Source organism: Ictalurus punctatus, chromosome 5, assembly GCF_001660625.3.
Source record: "Ictalurus punctatus breed USDA103 chromosome 5, Coco_2.0, whole genome shotgun sequence".
Classification (NCBI taxonomy): domain Eukaryota; kingdom Metazoa; phylum Chordata; class Actinopteri; order Siluriformes; family Ictaluridae; genus Ictalurus; species Ictalurus punctatus.
Window position 1 is genome coordinate 30,269,191 of NC_030420.2, and position 21,206 is coordinate 30,290,396.

At 42.1% G+C, this 21,206-nt stretch overlaps 1 protein-coding gene across 2 annotated transcripts in view; it reads right to left on the reverse strand.

The window, feature by feature from the left end:
* The window catches only part of gripap1 (GRIP1 associated protein 1), a 67,282-nt gene that overhangs the window by 27,670 nt on the left and 18,406 nt on the right, over nucleotides 1-21,206 (reverse strand). For both annotated transcript variants that reach the window (XM_017468271.3, XM_017468272.3), the window contains 9 exons: nucleotides 20,484-20,618; nucleotides 19,974-20,069; nucleotides 17,909-18,121; nucleotides 17,029-17,142; nucleotides 16,685-16,762; nucleotides 14,683-14,778; nucleotides 12,205-12,261; nucleotides 11,442-11,541; nucleotides 1,893-2,026 (listed from right to left, as the gene is read on the reverse strand). In XM_017468271.3, the coding sequence (XP_017323760.1) occupies nucleotides 1,893-2,026; nucleotides 11,442-11,541; nucleotides 12,205-12,261; nucleotides 14,683-14,778; nucleotides 16,685-16,762; nucleotides 17,029-17,142; nucleotides 17,909-18,121; nucleotides 19,974-20,069; nucleotides 20,484-20,618 (1,023 nt within the window). The remainder of the gene's footprint in view (nucleotides 1-1,892; nucleotides 2,027-11,441; nucleotides 11,542-12,204; nucleotides 12,262-14,682; nucleotides 14,779-16,684; nucleotides 16,763-17,028; nucleotides 17,143-17,908; nucleotides 18,122-19,973; nucleotides 20,070-20,483; nucleotides 20,619-21,206) is intronic.

The window sequence follows — 21,206 nt, forward strand, 5'->3', positions numbered from 1 at the left end:
GGTGCTTTCGAAAGGGCTCCCGGACAAAGCGGTGGAAAGGAACAAGTTAAGAGAAGGACACAAAAAAAGATTTCAAAAGGCTTTAACCATCCCTCTGAGTCCCGTTAAGAGCATTATTAAGAAGTGGAAAGCGTATGGCACTAACCAACACCTTGCCTAGATCGGGCCGTCCCTCCGCTCCAAACCGGATGACCGAGCCACTTGGATAATGATCACGGAAGCTACCAAGAGGCCAATGGCAACTTTGAAGGACTTACAAGTCCTTATGGCAGGGTGCAAAGAAAGAAGCCTCTTCTGAAAAAGGGCCACACAGAGTCTCGTTTGCGCTTTGCAAAAAAAAAAAAAAAAAACCCCTTGGAAGATGCTAATGCTATGTGGCAAAAGGTTTTGTGGTCCGATGAGACCAAGATTGAACTTTTTGGACTGAACTGCAGGCGACCACCCAAAACACATCATACCTACTGTGAAGCATAGTGGTGGAAACGTTATATTGTGGGGGTGTTTCTCTTCAGCAAGGACTGGGCGATTGAAGGGATTGAAGGGGAAACGGATGCTGTCAAGTACACCCAAATTCTTGAGGAAAACCTGCAGTCTTCTGCTAGATAGCTGAAGATGGGCAGGTGGTTCACCGTCCAGCACGACAACGGCCCTAAACACACCGCCAAAAAAACTATGCAGTGGCTTAAGGATAGGAAGGTGCATGTCCTTGAGTGGCCAAGTCAGAACCCCGATCAAAATCCAATCTGTGGATGTGGATCGCCGCTCACAACGAAATAAAAAATCTTTTTTAAAAAAAGTCTTTATTGGTCACATATACATATGCACAGTGAAACTCTTTTCTTTGCATACCCCAGCATGTTAGAAAGTTGGGGTCAGAGCGCAGGGTGAGCCATGATGCAGCGTCCCTGGAGCAGAGAGGGCTAAGGGTCTTGTTCAATGGCCCAAAAGTGGCACCTTGTCAGCGCTGGGGCTTGAACCCCTGACCTTCCGGTCAGCAAAATCAGACTGAACTCGAACGAATCTCAAGGAAGAACGGCCAAATGTTCCCCAATCTAGGTGCGCAAAGCGAGAGACATATCCAAACAGACTGATGGCTGTAATTAAAGCAAAAGATGGCTCTACGAAATATTAAATCATGAGACTGATCACTTTTCCAACTCTGTTGTTCTAGTTTTCTTTTTTTTTTTACGCTTCTGAACTGTTGCCTTTTTACGTTGAGGTTGTAAGGCAGAATGTGTAAATAAAGCTGGAACAAATAAATATATTTTTCATCGATTTTGATCTCAGGTTGTAAGACAAAAAAAAAAAAAAAAAGACTACTTCAAAAGAGGTATGATGATTTTCTATAGGCACTGTACGAGCTCAGAGAGCTGCAAATAGTAAGTTGTCTATGGCAACGGAGCAGAGCGAGGTGGATGTGAGTGAGTGGGTTTTTTTGTTTCTTTTTAGAGTTTGGTTTCTCACCCCTGTTCCAGAAAGGATGTGAAAACTGCACTGCGTCCACACCTGGTTTGTGTGCGTTAAATCAACACGTGCCGTCAAAAATGGACGCAGTTGTGTGGTGGTTTATCGGCGGCCTGTTTAAACATGGCGCGCAACTGGATCCGTCATTTAGCCATTTCAAATGAATGTAAACATAACATTTGTTCCGTAAAGATATCGTGTGATAGTTTGTAAAATATATACACCACGATACTGTTGAACTCTTGATTCTGATTGGTCTATAGGTGTGGACCGACAAATCGCAGGTTTCTATTGATTCGAATACGTTACTGTTTCTATAGCAACAGCTAACACAGGTGAACTAGTTAAACCTAGCGCTTGCAGGACGTTATGGAGGGCCGTGGAAACGGTCTGTCCGAGAACCTTTGAGAAACACAATCTTGGAATACCTTATTGGTGGTCTGTGCCGATGCTCCTTCCTTCATCATCTCTCTGTAGCTGAAGGACGAGACGCTGCTGCTGTCTCCTGTCTGCTGGGTCCGACACGGAGAACTGATCTCGGACAACACCAGCTCCTCCAGACCTGGACACAATAACACACAACCCTCAGATAAACAGCCATTCCCCTTTCACACTGACACAGCAGACGTTCTCTTCTAGATTAAGAAAACACGTGGTAACTTCATTTAACACAAAAGCAGATGTTCTGCATGTTAAATTGCTCATTCTGACATCCTGACTCTATGAACGTACGCTCCGCTAACCGCCATGCTGTTGTCTGAGAGCCTTCTCGGATTCTTACCTGCAAGGCTCCTAAAATGATAACCATAACCCCCTGAAACAGCTAATGGAACTCGGGCATAATCAGTTTACGTGTGGTTTTGGTCTGTGCTGCTGTAGAAGAACCACACGGTTATGGTTACCTGATATTCACACAGAATTCTGTTCAAATGTAATATACTACGATCGATGAAGATTTCATAGGGCCTCTGAAGAAAAGCTGTCGAAGCTCATAAACCTGAAAAGAACAGTGGAAGGATTTGTAAAGACCGGGGCCTTCATCAATATAGAGTTTGTTTACACATTTTCAGCACTGCTGCTGCTAGACGCACTACGTGACTCGGTCCTACGAAAACCTGCCCGAGGGCACGGTGAAGAAATTTTTAACAAGGGAGGGATGCATCTGAAAATGTCTTGCATTTGACATACATAATCTACCGCAAGGAAGACTCGACGGTAGCGCAAGAGCAGAGTTCGTGTAAGAACACACTGCTCGAAAGAGTGAAGAGCAGCATCGAGAGAGGCGTAAAACACACAGTGCCACAAGAAGCAAACAAACACACTGCAGCACAGCGCACAAGGAAGCCCCAAGACTGCTTAGAGCAACAGCGCCAAACAACATTCCCTGCCATCAGTGAACGGAACAGACACGCAGCAAGTGATCAGTCATACTTTACACATGGAGGGGGGAGGGAGGGAGGGAGGGAGGGAGGGAGGGAAGGTAGGAAGGAAGGAAAGAAAGAAAGAAAGAAGAGGGAGGGAGAGAGAGGGGGAAAGGAAGAAGACAGGGAAGGAAGGCAGGAAGGAAGGAAGGAAGGAAGAAAAACAAGGAAGGAATGAAATCACAAAAGGAAGGAAAGAAGGAATGAAGGGAGTGAGGGAAAGAAAGAAGACAAGGAAGGAAAGAAGGAAGGAAGGAAGGGGGGGAAGAAAAACGAAAGAAAGAGAGAGAAAGAAGGCAGGGGAGGAAGGAAGAAAAACAAGGAAGGAAGGAAGACAAGGAAGGAATGAAATCACAAAAGGAAGGAAGGAACGAAGGAAGGAAGGAAGGGAGGGAGTGAGGGAAAGAAAGAAGACAAGGAAGGAAAGAAGGAAGGTAGAGGGGAAAAAGAAAAAAAGAGAGAGAGAGAAAGAAGTCAGGGGAGGAAGGAAGAAAAACAAGGAAGGAAGGAAATCACAGAAGGAAGGAAGGAAGGAAGGGAGTGAGGGAAAGAAAGAAGACAAGGAAGGAAAGAAGGAAGGTAGAGGGGGAAAAGAAAAAAGAAAAAGAGAGATTGAGATAGAAAGAAAGAGAGAATGAAGGCAGGGGAGGAAGGAAGAAAAACAAGGAAGGAAGGAAGGAAGGAAGGAAGGAAGGAAGGAAGGAAGGAAGGAAGAGGGGGGGGAAGAAAGAGAAAGAAGACAGGGAAGGAAGGAAGAAAAACACGGAAGGCTGGTTTTAAACATGTGGAATTATCTGGAACAGCACGTGGAGCAGACTCATGGACTCTGGAAGCGGAGTCTAAGACGGACAGGAACTCTCTGATCAAGACTCGACTGGGATTGGTACCCGACAGCACTGCTGCTGCTGCTGCTATTAAACAGTCAAAAGGATTTACCAAATATTAAGAAAAGAAATGACAAGCAACTTTTTTGTTGTTGTTTGTTTCGTTCGCTTGGGACGTTTGGGACCATTTTGGCAATCGTATACAGAAAAGACGACACTACATCCCAAGAGCAATCTTCATTCCAGCTGTACGGCCGAGTGAGGAGAGTGTGAAGGTGTGGGACCACCCCACAGACCTCAATGAAGCGGGCCGTTTAAAACAAACACAAAAACATAGACATGGTTCCAGCAAGACAGATAAATGTGTCTCCTAACCACAGGAAGGGTCAGAAAGGAATGACCTCAACGCCAAGAGATTCACATTCTCCTTCCTTAAATGACCTCAAGTGTTTAAACCATCTGCTAACAAATCCACAGCAATGTTACACGTAGCGTTTAAGTGTCTTTATCAGGATAAAGAACTGTTCAGGCATGAACTCAGATCATTCACAGTGAGCTGAGATAAATAATGCTAGAGCAATTGTTAAACTACTCAAGTACACAGCGTATAATAAGCACAATCTACTTGCTAATAAAAAAAAAGAAGCTTAAACATCTGCAGAACTGAATTAGCATAAACAGGATCTCTTTATAGACAACAACAGGCGAGTGAACTCAGGTACTTAAATGCTACGTCAACCAAACTACTGCCAAGCATTTGATCCCATAAAACACCCTACGGTCACAAGTCCCAACAGAAGTGTAAGTGTGTGTGTGTGTGTGTGTGTGTGTGTGTGTGTGTGTGTGTGTGTGTGTGTGTGTGTGTGTGTAGATAAAGGAAGAAGCCAAGGTGCTAATGCAGCATACTTTCGTGATAAATTTAGAGGTTGTAAAAATTTCTAAAAAAGGTACACAATGAGTCCAGAGAAACAGGAGGTTTTAGACAAAAGGCTTTCATCAGCTATACAAGAACAAGCTGCTTCTCCATGGATGGATGGGGGAGAGGAAAGAAAGAAGGGGAGAAAGAAAGAAAGAAGGGGAGAAAGAAAGAAAGAAAGAAAGAAAGAAAGAAAGAAAGAAGGGAAAAAGAAAGAAAGAAAGAAGCAGAGAAAGAAAGAAAAAGAAAGAATGAAAGATGGGAAAAAGAAAGAAATAGAAAGAGTGAAAGGGAAAAAGAAAGAGTGAAAGGGAAAAAGAAAGAAAGAAGGGGAGAAAGAAAGAAAGAAAGAAAGAAAGAAAGAAGGGGGGAGAAAGAAAGAAAAAGAAAGAAAGAAAGAAAGAAGGGGGGAGAAAGAAAGAAAGAAAGAAAGAAAGAAAGAAAGAAAGAAAGAAAGAAGGGGGGAGAAAGAAAGAAAGAAAGAAAGAAGGGGGGAGAAAGAAAGAAAGAAAGAAAGAAGGGGGGAGAAAGAAAGAAAGAAAGAAAGAAGGGGGGAGAAAGAAAGAAAGAAAGAAAGAAAGAAGGGGGGAGAAAGAAAGAAAGAAAGAAAGAAAGAAGGGGGGAGAAAGAAAGAAAGAAAAAGAAAGAAGGGAAGAAAGAAAGAAAGAAAGAAAGAAGGGGGGAGAAAAAGAAGCAGAGAAAGAAAAAAAAGCAACAAATGAAAGAAGGGAAAAAGAAAGAAGGGGAGAAAGAAAGAAAAAGAAAGTGAAAGAAGGGAAAAAGAAAGAAAGAAGGGGAGAAAAAGAAAGAAAGAAGGGGAGAAAAAGAAAGAAAGACGGGGAAGGAAGGAAGAAAAAAATACAAGGAAGGAAGGAAATCACAGAAGGAAAGAAGGAAAACAAAGACTAAAAGAATACAGGGAAGGAAGTAGTATCTGTAAATGAATAAGCTGCAGGAAGCAGCCTCTAAAGGACACACGCACACGCCACTTTGTATTTATTAAGGAAGACAATGTTATACCTTTATCAATTTATTGTTACATTTAACTTTTAAGAAACATTCCGGAAACAAGATATCGACTTGCGTAATAAACAGCCGTTCCCTCACCGGCCCCTCTATTCCATCTCTCCGTGTTAATAAGACAAAATGCAGCTTGTCATGTTACTGATAAACTGCAAAGTCCTCTGTCCTGAAGACTTTCCCTGCGGCGAACAATTTAATCAGAACAGCTTTACCTCAAAGTGCTGATGCAGTCTCCAATCCATAAAGGTTATACACACGTCTCCTCGCAGAACGCTTCGTCATGCCGACGCGTCGACGGTTTTCCTCGTTAAACCGTAAATTGCGCGAGAGCCCAACACACCCGTTCTGTCGGAGTCGGTACTATAGAACGGTTACGGGTTTAAACAAGCGCGTTAACGGAAATCCGAGATTCATCATCAGAACCGACCCAGAGAGTGTACGGTCGTGAAGACTCGCCTGTGGTGGAAAACCTTCTGACCGTTACAAAAGCACTGACACTGGAGACTCCTTCCAGAAACGTTAAACATTTCCTTACTGAAAGCTTCACCAGAGCAACAACTTACAGTTATTCTCCGGTAAATAACAATTCGTTAACAGTTCATTACCTGTCTTTGATGGTGTACTACATTGTCCACTGTGAATGAGATGTTACGGTAGAAACGATAACATACTGGAACGCACGAATTGATATAGACCTTGCCGTCTGCACGATCGATTGACGGAGCTGCTGTTTTACAAAATATATCAACACTTTCTGACTGATCAGATTTGAGAATATAATACGGTGTTCAATTCAATTCAATTCAATTTTATTTGTATAGCGCTTTTTACAATAGACATTGTCTCAAAGCAGCTTTACAGAAATATCAACACGGTATACAGATATTAAAGGTGTGAATTTATCCCAACTGAGCAAGCCACTGAGTGGCGACGGTGGCAAGGAAAAACTCCCTAAGATGTTTTAAGAGGAAGAAACCTTGAGAGGACTCAGAAGGGAACCCATCCTCATCTGGGTAACAACAGATATTGTGAAAGAGTTCATTATGGATTTATATGAAGTCTGTATGGCGTTAGGAGCAGCCGTAGTCCCAGCAGTCTGGAATTAAAGAAGATTTGAGCTCCATCCAGAGGCAGAAAGGATCTGGATCTCTAGTATCTCCATAAATTCGTGTGGGGCTCGGCGAAAGGAGAGAGGGAGTTGTAGGCAGACTGACAAATACATATACATATCTATATCTATACACACACATATACATATATATATATATATATATATATATATATATATATATATATATATATATATATATATATATATATATATATATATATACACACATATCTATATATATATATACACATATCTATATATATATATATATATACACATATCTATATATATATATATATATACACATATCTATATATATATATATACACATATACACATATATATATATATATATATATATATATATATATATATATATATAAAAATAAAAACACATCACATCACACATAAATATACACATACATATATACACGCACACATATATAGTCATGGTCTGGTCCAGGAAGCACTGTGTTACTCTCTTTAAGGTGTGTGTGTGTGGATATAAGACAAAGGATGAGCGTCTGGAAAGTCATAGACCATTTAGATTTTTTCCCCTACTTTAAAATGTCTGATTCTAAACTTTCTGTAGAGTAACCATTAAACATTTACAGCCATTTAAATAATGGATGAATCAAAAGAGGAGAGCACTGGCCTCACCAAAAACCTTCAGAGAGCAAATCTGCCTACGCTGTGGCAAATTTCTAGATGTGTATGTGTGTGTGTGTGTGGGGGTGGTACCATTAAATATTTACACATCCCGTCCCTCCCTGATAATGATGCTGTGGGGATGTCGGGGAGGAGAGGAATATCCCCTGAAGGACTAATTGTTTTAACAGCTGACGAACTGCAGCACCTTGGGGCAATTTGGAGACGGTCCTTGCTGCAGAACCAGAGAACCAGAGCTGGATTTGATTGAACTCCTCCTATAAACCTAACCCACACAATGTTGTACAACATGAAGCAACACATAAAGCGCACTTATCCAGCCTGAAACACATGGAGGTGTTTTCAACCCCTGGACCTCAAGAAGTGGGACGTCAGAGCTTGGGATGACTTCTGTGCAAGTGGGGGCTGAAACCACGGATGCCCCCATGTTCATCTTCTTTCTGTTAGCAACAAGCTAGCCAAATAACTGTTCAAACCAGCAAACTGTATAGGCATTGTTATAGATTTACCATGCTGATATGTCTGTATGTTGATTGATCTAAAGCAAATACTTGTGTATATAGAGTATAACTCATTTAAAGGTAAGAAAGAAGTGCTACTCTGTTCGCTGCTGATGCTGTAAAGAGCCATGCTGATTTGACGACACTTGCTGAACTCGGAGTTGACGAGGCCATCAGAGAGTTCCCGAGTTGACGGGGTGTTTTCTTTGTCTACTGGTTGGAGGTCAGGAGTTACTGGTTACGATCGCTCCACTCCACCCAGGTAGGACAAGCTGGATCAGTTCAGACTCCACTTTTTGCTCTGGGTACTTGACAAATTTGGGGTTGTCTTTCAATCGTTTGCTCCACTATATGATATGATTAGGAGGATGTACAGTTGTGAATCTAAATCTTCCAGTCTGAGAAAACTCTCAGGTCACACATCTAAGCAAAGCTTGGTAGAGTCTGATCGCAGCGAGAACACGATTTACCCCTGATTCAGGTTAGATGCGGGGCCAAATTCTACCTGTCTGCTGACAGACGTTCCTGGCAAATGTTTGTTTGATTCAGCATCTACTGCTCAGCCGTCGATATGCTAAGTACTGATCAGTATACATGTGTAGTACGAATACAATCCGGATATCCGCCATGCTGGCAGCATCATGTGACCTACAACTTTAAAAGAGCCGACGACCTGCATTCCACCACTCTTGATTCGGACAGCTCTTCGGCGCCAGTGCCGTTGCCTTATGGGATAGCGCAGTGTGCGTTGCTTGGGGCAGCGGTAGCTCAGTGGTTAAGGCGTTGGTCTACTGCTCAGAAGGTCGTGAATTCAAACCCCAGCACCGCTAAGCAGCCACTGTTGGGCCCCTGAGCAAGGCCCTTAACCCTCAATGGCTCAGATGTATGAAAGATAAATGGAAGTCACTCTGGATAAGGGCATCTTCCAAATGCCATAAATGCAATGCAATGTAATGTACTCCTCCTTTGATGTACCTGCTTTTCTCCTACTGTTTATTTGGATAGTATGGATATCCAGACGCAGCCTTTGTATCACTATTCTCAAGTGACGTCATGTGATCAGATACTGCAGTTTCCCACAATGCCTTTCAGGACTGATGGCACCTTTCCAGATGTGCAAGCTGCCCATTCCAAAGGCACTAACGCACCCCCAAACTATCAGAGATGCAGGCTTTTAAACCGAGTGCTGATAAAAAGCCAGATGGTCCCTCTCCTCTTTAGTTTAGAGGACACGGTGTCAGTGACTACGTTTACATGGACAGCAGTAATCTTATTATTGACCTTATTCTGAATGACAATATTGAGATTAAGGTGTTTAGAGTCACTTTTAGAATATTCCTCTCATGTACCCGTTTTACATGTTATAGAACATAGATCGATTAACGGCACACGTCATTACGTCACCGCGTCACCGCGCGACGCCGTCCGACGTCCTTCCAGAATTTCACGCATCAACATACAGTTCGTCTTCGTAATGGTACCGTATACAGTTTTGGGTGTTTTTATTTAAAATTTTTACGAACGCTTCAAGTGCGGTTAACTATTAGTCATGCTGTACGTGCAAAGAGACGACTGCTTGAAACCATGGACTACGTCCCAAATCGCGTACTTACCTGCTATATAGTAGCCGAGATACATGTATTTCACCTACTATAGGCCTATAGTAGGTAAGTACACGGTTTGGGACGCAGCTGTGCTCTCGTTTGCCGTCAAACGGTTGTGCGCTGCCGTGTGTGTACGTGTCCTGTCACAAAATGCGGTGAAAACTCTCACACGACATTAATAGTGTGATTAAGGTGTGTACATGTCTGTAATACACGTGGATAATGCAAATAAAACAGGAGTACTCCACACGTCTTAATTCCATTTGTGTTTTCTTCGAGGACGACCTCAATCGGATTAAGGTAATTAAAATTTGCTGTTTACATGCTAGTTTCTTAATCAGAGTTTCGTCTTAATCGGGTTAATATTGGATTATTGTCGTCCATGTAAACGTACTGAATGGTTTCCAAAAAGAATTACGATTCGTCTGACCACAGAAGAATTTTCCACTTTGCCTCGGTCCATTTTAAATGCGCTTTGGCCCAGAGAAGACGGCAGTGTTTCTGGATCATTTTCACATACGGCTTCTTCTTTGCATGATAGATCTTTAACCAGCTGTTGTGGATGGCACGGCGAACTGTGTTCACAGACAATGATTTCTGGAGGTGTTTCTGAGCCCATGCACTGATTTCCATCACAGAATCCCTACTGTATACACTCACAAACATTTTAGTCAGAAAGACTCAAATTAAAGTTATACAGTATGTTACAGTACGAGTACAAACCCTGAACTACTACAGGAATGAAGTAGAAAAACTGGTATTGTGATTCCGCCTAGAGTCGAACTGCATTACAACAATACTGTGACGCATTCGATTCCATTCGACACGTATCTAAACCCGGGCTTCGTTTCATAGCTGCAGCATCTGTGTGCAGGGGTCACGAGGCAGTTTTCGTCCGCCGTCTTATTTATGCGCGCTGCTGCATATTCAGTTACCTGTACTAAATCTTTAATGTTGCATGCACAAGACATTTCCCAAAGGTGCTCAGCGCATCTGCTCCTTGCCCTCACCCCCCCCACATCCACCCCACCATACCCTACCTGCGTTCATTCAAACACAGGAAACATTTTCCATGTTAATACTGATGGAAGAGAATGCAGGAGAAGGAGCAGTAATGTCAAGTTTACCTTTCCCCTCCTCAAGGTTACTCGTCCCCAAGTGCCTCATTCTTACGTCATTATGGTGGCATAAGCAGTACGGAGTTCAGATTTCTCGGTCATTGCAGCACGGAAGCTAGAATAATGGGAATTTTACCTTTCCTTGTGCATGGTATTGTGGAATCAGCGTTTCACAGTAAAGTGAGGTTCACTGTAGTACTTCCTGACCACAGTTTGGTGTTTATTGTTATCGTTTCAGTGTTATGTTGCAGGAAGATGTGTAGTTTGGTACATTTAGTCCAATAAATACAAATTAAAATACATTTGTAACCCCGGGTTCAGGGAATCTAGGTGAAAACTTTGGAGTACGCCATGTGTGAACGTGGAGATGGGCTACTTCCTGTTTTAAAAGGTCTTACAATATCAGGACGCAAAGGATGTCTGGAGATGCCTTCTGCAGACAACTAAAAATAAATAAATAAAAAAATTCAAATTGCACGGGACTACAGCTGAAATACTTGTTTGTTTTTTGTATAAGTAACCAGCCTTGAGTGAAAAGGCTTAAGATGAAAACTTGATCGCTGTTGAGTAAAGTAAAGTAAAGTAAAGTAAACACCAATATATTATGCACATGCAGGCATATAAAAATCAATCTGCGGTTCGGAAAGAATTTGTCGGCGGAAACATAACCTGCGGTGGTACAAGATTGATCCTGGTTTGAACTCTAGTACATGGGTTAAGTGTTACAACAAGACTAAAAGTGCAGGGGGCGGAGTCTTCACTCGTCCTTGTAGCGGTGGAGCATGGCTTACCTGTCCTGGTCTTGGAGTTGGTCAGGATTTCTTGTAGCCTCTCCTGCAACTTGTCCGCTCTTTTGCGCTCCAGATGGAGCTGCCGCTTCAAGTCTTTCAGCTGTATGAAATGAAAACGAGAGAGAGAGAGAGAGAGAGAGAGAGAGAGAGAGAGAGACGATCCTTAAACAAAGCTATTGCGTTAATCCGTTTAGCAGGCAATCATGGGAACGCTCTCAAAGCGCTAAAGCGGCAGGAAGTACAGTGCTACATCTGTCCCGAGTCCTCCGATGAGCCGTAACTCGAATGCGAAAGCTTTCTCTAACAGACTTTCCTTTTAAATACCTTCTTTAAAAAAAAAAGGTTTAATTCACTTAGACATTTTAAGCCATCGTGTAGAAAGTGTTAAGACTCTAATATTCTAATCCAAATATGCAAAACCTGGTAGAAACCGGCATTTATGAACAAAACAACACACACGCACACCTAGAATATAAAAATATGATGTCTGACGTCTTCCAAAACATAAAACTACCAGTAATAACCGAAGTCTCCGGGCAGCGTGGTGATGAGTAGCGATCTCATGCATCTCATTAGTTAGAGCCCCAGTCTGCTGTTTAGAGCAGCAAAACCACAAACTGGACATCAACTGCGTTTTTAATTCACTTTCTGGGAATCTCAGAGAGATGGAAAGACCTGACTCATGACTTATTCTTCTGTCTCCGGTATAAGAGAGTGAGAGTGAGTGTTTATGCTCGTGAGAGATAGAGAGAAGCCCACTTACCGCTGAACTGCCTTTCTTCTCCAGAATCCGCTGTTCATCTACAGTGTCTCTAATCTCCTACAAAACACACACACACACACACACACACACATACAAACAGAAGAAAGGTTAGTCTTAATTGACCATGTAATGGCTAAACTCAAACCCAGTTTTTGTTGCTCTGAAAAGGCTAAATCCCCAAGGAGATTTTGGCAGCAGATGTAAGCGACTCTCTCACACACACAAACACACAGTCCTATTTTGGATCAGTTCGGGGAACACATCTTTATAAGAGGCTTCAGCTTTGCGAACAGATGCACACACACTAGGGCGCGGCCCACGTCGACGCTCGTCTAATTTAAAGTTCCATGAACTGACTGCGTCGGTGGAAATCATGCCGATTAAAACATCTATTGTTTTTCTTTAGGAATAGTTTACCCATGAATGTCATGCTACACTGTCAAAGTCAAGTCGGGTTTATTTATGGCCACCGAAGTGCTGCACGATAAAATCACAACACTCAAAAAGAGAACACTCAAAACTACAGACCTTAAAATGGATTTAAAAATGTCTAATATATACACATACATACATATAAACACACACACTTTTTTAATTATCATTAAAGAAGTTAGACTCTTTAAATATTATATATTAAAAAAAAAATTTCCTCCAGTTTCAAAATTATTCAACCCCTTCATGGGAAGCATCTTTAGTACTTACTAGAGCACCCTTTTGCTGTTATGACCTTCTGCAAACGAGATGCCTAGCCAGACTCCAGCTTCCAGCAGCGTTCCTGAGGAATCTAAGCCCATTCCTCATGAGCAATGGCCTCCAGTTCAGTAATATTCTTGGGTTGGCGTTGGCCTTCTCCAAATCCCACCAGAGATTTTCTATGGGGTTCAAGTCAGGCGACTGGGATGGTCCAGTAGAATCTTCCAGGACTTCTTCAACCAAGCCTTGGTGGAATCTGAGGTATGTTTGGGATCACTGTCCTGTCGGAAGGTCCGATGATGCCCAAGCTTCAGCTTCCTCACAGACGGCATGAGGTTTTCTCCTAGGATTTCCTGATACTTCAATGAATCCATCTTGCCTTCCACATGCTGCAGGTTTCCGGTTCCAGAGGATGCACAGCAGCCCCAGAGCATCACTGAGCCACCACCGTGCTTAACTGTGAACAGAATTTGCTTTCTTCATTCATACCGCTGATCCATCCTGCCAAATAGTTCCAGTTTAGTTTCATCGCTCCACAGAACAGAATCCCAAACCTCTGTGGCTTATTTATATGATTCTGAGCCAACTTTACTTGTGCTTTTGGGTCAGTAGTGGTGAACGTCTTGGAGTTCTGGCATGGAAACCTTCTGCGTTTAGTACGCGTCATACTGTGCTCGCTGAAACCTCAGTGCCTGCTGCTAACCCTTTTCCAGTCACTCGAGGGTTTTTCCACAGCCTGCCTTCTCAGAGATCTGTTTGCAGCAGTTTCCTTTTTCTGCCCAATCCAGGTATTTCATTAATTTTCTGCCCCTGGCCAGTTCAGGTATCTCATGTGTTCCAGCTCAAGCACACCTGGTGCAACTAATGAAGCCCTTGATTAGCTTGAGACAACACCTGTTTTGCATATTTGTGCTGTTGTGAGGGATTCTATTCGGGGGGTTGAATAATTTTGAGACTGGAGAAGTCATAATAAGTCGCATTTGCAGTCGAATTTGGGGAAAACCACTAGAAGCATTTACAGCTGTAGCCTCATCAGTGTTTAAACTAACGACCTCAACACGATGGGCCAATACCATAGACAGCTGTGCCACTCGGCTCAGGATAATTTATCCGATAGATAATTTTAAGGAATGTAAGGAATAAAACACTTGGGGATGTGCTGTTATAGGAAAACAATCAACAACAGGGTTATGTGATGCTGCCAGTCGGTAAGCAGAGTTACTCTTAACACCCTGTAGTTGACCATTTTCTTATAACAGCATGTCCTGAAATGTTTTATTCTTCTTACACAACAGCAATTTATTACAGCCAACTATTACAGTAGGACACATTTACGGTTCTGTTTAACGGTGTGGAATTAAACGTACCCGTGTCCACAAAACAAGTTCGTTCCTGTTATCACTTACATTATAGCGGCGATAAATAAATACAGCCTTTCTGTTTCTCTCTCAAAGTTAATAAGACACACAAAAAGAAAAGAGAAAAGTCCTATTTCCTGAAGACGTGCCCGTGTCAGAACTGGAAACACTAAATAAACACCTCCTCCTAACAAACCTCGGATTACAGAAACGATCACGCACATTTCCTAAATCTGTTCAAGTTGTTACTACGGAAAAGCAAAGATATTTGAACAAGGGCATTAAAAATGATCTTCGGCTATCCGAGCTGCCGTTATAGAAAGTTAATCAACACCGTCTGACCAATCAGAATCCAGCATTCAACAACGCTGTGGTGTAAGACGTAAATAACTCAACTTTTTATTTATTTTATTTTTTTTGCCAGTACCTGTTTGAGTTTAGCGATGGTGTTATTGAGCTCCTCTCTCTCCTTGTCCATGGTGGTGATCTGCTGTTTCACGGCCTCGATCTCTCCCGATTTCCCCTACACACGTCCATATAAACAAATGACCACTTCTGCACCGAGAGTAAACAAACACCCCTGGCATATTCAATTCAAAAACAACTGATCTGAGTAATCGGGTTTTCTGTAGCGTCGGAAAGAAAAATAAATAAATAAATAAATAGATAAATAACACACATTTGCTCAATTAGATGATCTGCACAATTTCCCACTAATCCCAAACGTAGTCAATCAGCCAAGACGTGTTTGATGGTTTAGCTTTTTCTACTTTTCAGTTTTGAGGCAGCGAACAAATCACTGGGAGTCGGTCTTACCCAAAACCCAAAGTTATTCAGTAAGGTCATGCAGAACTGATAGTGTGGTATGGGATACAAAATGACTTATGGTCAGCTACATTTACTCCATCTCACAGTGTCCTAGAGGTTACAGCAAAAAAAAAAAAAAAAAAAAATAGGCTTTAGGACATTACTATTTTTAGGCTGTTCTTATTAATACAGTTCGGCTACACCACTAAAGACAAAAAACAAAAAAAAAAGGGGGTATACCCCTGGTGTCCTGGCGAAATTCCCCCATTGGCCCTTATCCATCATGGGCCCCCTAATATATACCCCAGATGAAAGTGTAGATTCTGTGACCGAGCGCGCACAGCACGGAAGCTCGTGTCCGTCAAGAGAGCCCACTTAGACCGGGAGGGTGTTTCGTCTACCACAGCATTAGGGAGGATTTTCTAGGCTAATACTGTATGAATGTGCCTCTGAAGGCTCGGAGCTGAGTAGGACTGGATGCTGATGTGCAACCCACGGCAACCGACGTGCTCTTCTGCACAGCACCGGTCACGACGAAATTCACTACGCCACATTGCAAGGAGTTTATTTCAATTTTATTTATTTAAAAGGACAGCACCACAAATAACTTCAGGAGTGGGCAGGAGTGGGCTAAAATGTTCAGGCATCTATACATTTCACCATCAAAGTAAAAGAAAAAAAAGTGAGAACATGTGAAGCAAAACAGGCTTCAAATAAAGTACACGTAGCCTGATCTCCTTAACATTACTACAGGAACAGCTGTGATGTTAAAGTCCCCACGCAATCAAAATGGATGCTTTATGGCTTTTAGTATAAATATGTTCACCTTGAGGTCATCTATAAGCGAGTGCGTGCCAAAACGATGGCAAAATTCACATTTAGAAGATACATGCGTTCAAACTTTACAGGTCTATCTCTCTCTACCTCCAAGGCGGATCAACGGTTTTGATGATATCATTCTGCACTTCAGCTTCTCAGATTTTCTGTCCAATCAAACGCTCTGTAGAATCTGAAGTGTCCCGCCCAGAACATTACAAAAATCCATGGTACTAACCGTCGAGTACAGGTTAGCCGGGCTGTGAGGTAAGCTAAAGGGTAAAGGGGGAGGATGAGCCACTCCATGTGTATCCCACGCTGACTTCCTGTTTCAGTGGAAATCACGTCAACACGTCGAATAGCTCTGCGTGTTTCGATGTACTTCCTGAACAACCACAATCACTTTTTCCCCTGGAATTATTCCACTCTTTAGGACCTAGTTCCGATTTAAAGATTAATGATAATAAAATAATCAAACGGAAGACACCAAACATGTTGAAATTGAACTCCACCAAACCCTCACCATTAAAAAGTCCAAACTGAGGAAAACTTTTGAGAGGTGCTTCGAGGAAAGACGCGCTAAAAAGGCACAAACGGCTTACGTAAGCTCTGCATAACCACACTCTGGGGAATTTGTGGGTTTTCAGAATACCTGACCTCTAACGGGAGTCAAATAACTTTCATACAGGACTTCACTCACCGTGTTACTCACGATGTAGGTCAAGGCTCTCCCACTTTTTTTTTTCCAGATACGACTTTAAAAGAGTTCTGAACATGACACACGCACATATAAGCACGCACTGTACCTCAAGCTGGACGGCTTGTTCTCTCTGCAGTCTCTCCATCTCCCCTGTGTGCTCCAGTCTGTTCTTCTCGATTATCTCCTGTTCTCACACACACACACAAAAACATGTGATTTTTCTTTACTACCACTGCTAACAAGGACTGGAAACAAATCTGCAGCAAGAACATTTTGGAAAGTTTTCGCTTTGAAGTCATGAGAAAGAAAATACAACACTGACATCAAGTGGTCAGGCTGATTATGATGGATTCTTAGGAAAAAAAGAAACAGAAAGTAAAAGGCTACTCGGTGCTGATTATAGTGCAGAATGTGAAACCACGCGCAGACACACACACACACACACAGTACCTCGGCCTCTCTCAGCCTGCGCTCGAACCATCCCTTGGTTCCCTCCATGGACTGCAACTGAGCCTGCAGCTCTTCCACACTCTGCTGCAGACCCTCCAGCTCCTTATTGCGAGCCTACAACACACAGCAATGTTTCAAACACACACACACTTTCTATATTCCTCTCTTTTTTATATTACTTCTACTCTCTCTGTTCTTCACCATCTCCATCCTCAATCCTATCTCTCCGGTATCAATTTCTCGGCGTGTAACTAAGCGGCGCGTTGCTTCGGCATACGACATGATGTCATGGCACAGAGAGAAGATAAAACAACTGCGTGTGGACGCTTTGCTCAACATTGAAGCCACAGGGAGTGTGTGAGAGCTTGTGTTTGGGTACTTCTCTGTTTCACTGAAACATTACAGAGGCCTTAAGATGGCTACGCCACTGAGAGCTTCTGTTATCATAAAAATATTTCACTGCAGATATATAAAAGACGTGGTCTCTATAGTAACGTATGAAGCTTGGGAGTCCGTATTCGCTTGTTCAACACTGCCATGACAAAGTAAATTATTTATTTTAACACACACACAAAAAAAAAAAAAAGTGATTCACTTTCAAATGACCGGCTAATCCAAGGCGTTCATATACTTTTGCCACTCATAGAAATGTTACATTGGATCAGTATAATATTTTTGAGAATTGGGGTCTCTTTGTCTACTTTGAGGAAAATCAGATGATGTTCTGCGCCATATTTATGTAGATGTATAGAGAATGCACCATAACTTCGTGCAGGTATTTACACTAGGACAACAGCGTCGTTCACGGTCAGGGCGACACCGGGCGCATGTCTACCTTCTAGTTACGACTATTTCTTCCCCCCCAGAATCAGTCTCTGACCTTCTCGTCTCGTAGCTGGGAGCGGATCTCCTCCTCCGTGCGGCTCTTTTCTTCGTGGAGGCCGCGGAGCTCTTTCTCGTAGCGTGCCCGGATGCACAGCACCTCTTTCTCATGCTGGAGTCGCAGGTCGCTCAGCTCCTCTTTGTGTCTCGACTTCTCCTGCGCCATCTCGATGGCCAGCTCGTCCAGCATGGCTTTGCGCTTGTCTGCAGTCTGCCACAGGGAAAAGAGGTCACTCGGGAGACACAAGAACTCAGCAAGGACGTGCCGATAACGCTGAGAACGATACGGCCTTCCGGGCATCGGCGTGGCCGATTAGCGAACTTCAGCCAAGCTCATCAATAACGCAGTCGATTACGTTTAATTAACCGAGGAAGCCAAAAAATTCTTAAAAGTGATTTTAAAAATGATTCATTGTGCGGCCATTGATTCTTTTGTGAGGGGGAAAAAAAAAACACAGGAAATGAATGTAGAATTAGTCAGTTATAATAGGAGTCCCTCAACACTCGAACTTTCTGAACACATTCTGTAGGACTATGTAATATTCACTCAATATTTTAAATATCTACAAGGCTTCAGGGGAAAACAACTTTAGAAGAAAAAAAAAAAAAAGAAAAAGGAGACATTAGTGCTAATTACTGGTCATGCATCAACCTCGATAGGCTCTCTTTCACCACCAGAGAACAGACCGTGTGATTAGATCAAATTAACAAACGATGACGCTGACTAATTTCATCAAGATGCAATATGCAGCTTCTTTCATCTGGCTCATTTCGGTTATTTCAGTTGGAATTGGTGTAGCTTACGAGAAATACCATTCTGGGCCTGTTCCTGAAACCTCAGTGGACATACACGCACAGTATGTGTGCAGGGCGTCCCAAAAGTCTCACTACTTACGGAAAAACAGCACGTTTTAAGCAAAACGTCTTTCAAAATCTTTCATACTTAATGTACACTACTGGTCAAAAGTTTAGACACACTCATTCTTTGTTATTATCTCCCCACCCCCAAAACTCTGGAATAACACAAATGGAACTATGGGAATTATGATGTGATTAAAAAAAAATCTAAAATAGATCAAAATAATTTAATATTTTAGCATCTTCAAAGTCGACGCCCTTTTCGCCTAGAATTTCCAGAAATGTATTCTTGGCGTTTTCTCGAGCGATTTCTTGAGGAATTTCCCCGAGATGCTTTTTAAACAGTATTAAAGGAGTTCACGCAGACGCCGGACTCTTATCGGCTGCTTTTCTGGAATATTTCACTCCGAGTCGTCCGTTTAAAAAAAAAAATATTTTTGTAAATAAAATTCGTTTTCTAATGAAAGAAACGAATACGTCGGCACGATTATATTTTAGTCTACGACACCGATTTCACACATTTAATCACACACCTTCAGATCAAAAGCTCTTTAAGATCATGAGAAACATTTCAGTCGAGTGTCCACAAACCTTTGACCGGTGGTGTACCTTTTACTTCAAATGAAATGGTTTCCCCCAAACGAGGCGTTTTTCATTTAGAAGAAGCGGTGAGGAGTTCGAGCGATGTGGGAGCCTTGAAGCTCGTTACTGCGTTATTTCATAGCGCTAACGTCTAAAACAGTGTCGGATATACGAACGTTTCGAAAGGTGGTGTAAATATTTATCAGCCACGTTTTCATTCGGAGTCGAGCTTGAAAAAAAAAAAATAATAAAGAGATTTTTATTAGAAACACAGAAATGGTATCAGCGTATCCGAAGCTCGCGAATGGAAAATCGCTACGCCGTCGTTTACAGCTTGTCCCGCTGCAAAGGAGCGGCGCTTTAATCTAAATGAAAATCTCAGACACTGACAGAGAAAAGAAAAAAATAAATCAATAAAAAATCCAACGCTAACACACTGGGCTAGTACCAACAGCATCTCTTAAGTTAATAGAAATAATTAGGGTCAAAAGATTGATAACGAAGTTTTATATATATATATATATATATATATATATATATATATATATATATATATATATATATATAAGTTGATAATGATTATGATGAACGCGAGGTTTCTCTAGACTCATCCGACTCCATACCTTCCTGGCTTCTTCCAGATCTTGCTGCAGCTTATCCTTCTCCAGACCCAGTTCGGAGATCTGTTCCAGTAGTCTACTACTGGCTCGGTTTGACTCCTGCAGAGAACAAGACACCCACAGACACACAGACAGTGAGACAGCGGAGTGGCACGCTACAAATTCAGACTGTACAGACGCTTAGATTACATTCACAACCCACAGGTAGCTGTCTTTTCAAACGGAATATGCCTGCATCGTTAAACTTCGATCGTTTTTTTCCCCCTCACTTTTAAGTAATAAGGCAGGAGAAGGTTCGAGCTTGCCGGGTCACAAATAGTCTAGTGTAAGCACTTCTTGATAGTGTGTTTAAGGAACTATATAATGAGTAGATAGAATACAATAAACCCTGGCTGGTTGTACAGAAAGCAAAATCAGGTCTGGTCCCAGAGCGCTAGACTGTGGTTACTGTGCTTAGACAGCAGAACCCGACCCTGTGTGCGGCGGTTTGTAATGCGGTTGGTTAATACAGACCTGTAGCTGAGAGCTGAGGTCATCTTTCTGCGCCAGTAAGCTCTCCTGCTCACTGCGTCTCTGCTGCAGCTCCACGTTCAGCGCCATGCTCTGCTCCCTGAGGAGGTTCAGCTCCTGAGTCTTCACTGTCTGGATCTGTGACGCGCACGCACACACACACACAGGCCCATTATACCACTGCATCAACACCGTCACAATAATCACCAGTTTTTCCACTGATTGTATTTAAACGACCGTGACTTCTCAAACACTGGGAAATGGAGCATGTAACAAAAATGAGTTTTAAATCATTAATGTCAACATGGCTCAGAATGGGAATGGGGAACAGAAAATGGAGCAAGATTATGTTTAATCAGAGTAGCAGATAAGTCTAAGAATTTCCATATACACATATATATACACACACACACACGTATATACACACACATCTTTAGTTTCAGCTAGATTTTTGTACAGCCTGTACACATTATCTATATTTCATTCGTCCTGAAATGTTTTATTCCTCTTATACCACAGAATTTTGCCAACAATTAAATAAATAAATAAATAAATAAATAAATAAAAACTATTTTAAATTTATGAACACATCATCCTTTTTATCTGTTTATATAGTTACTAGAGTACTGGTATGGAGTTGATGAAAGCTGGGGAGGAAAAATAATAATAAAATAAAAATAAAAAACAAGGGGGGAAAAAAAAATGTAAATCTATTCTTCAAACCGC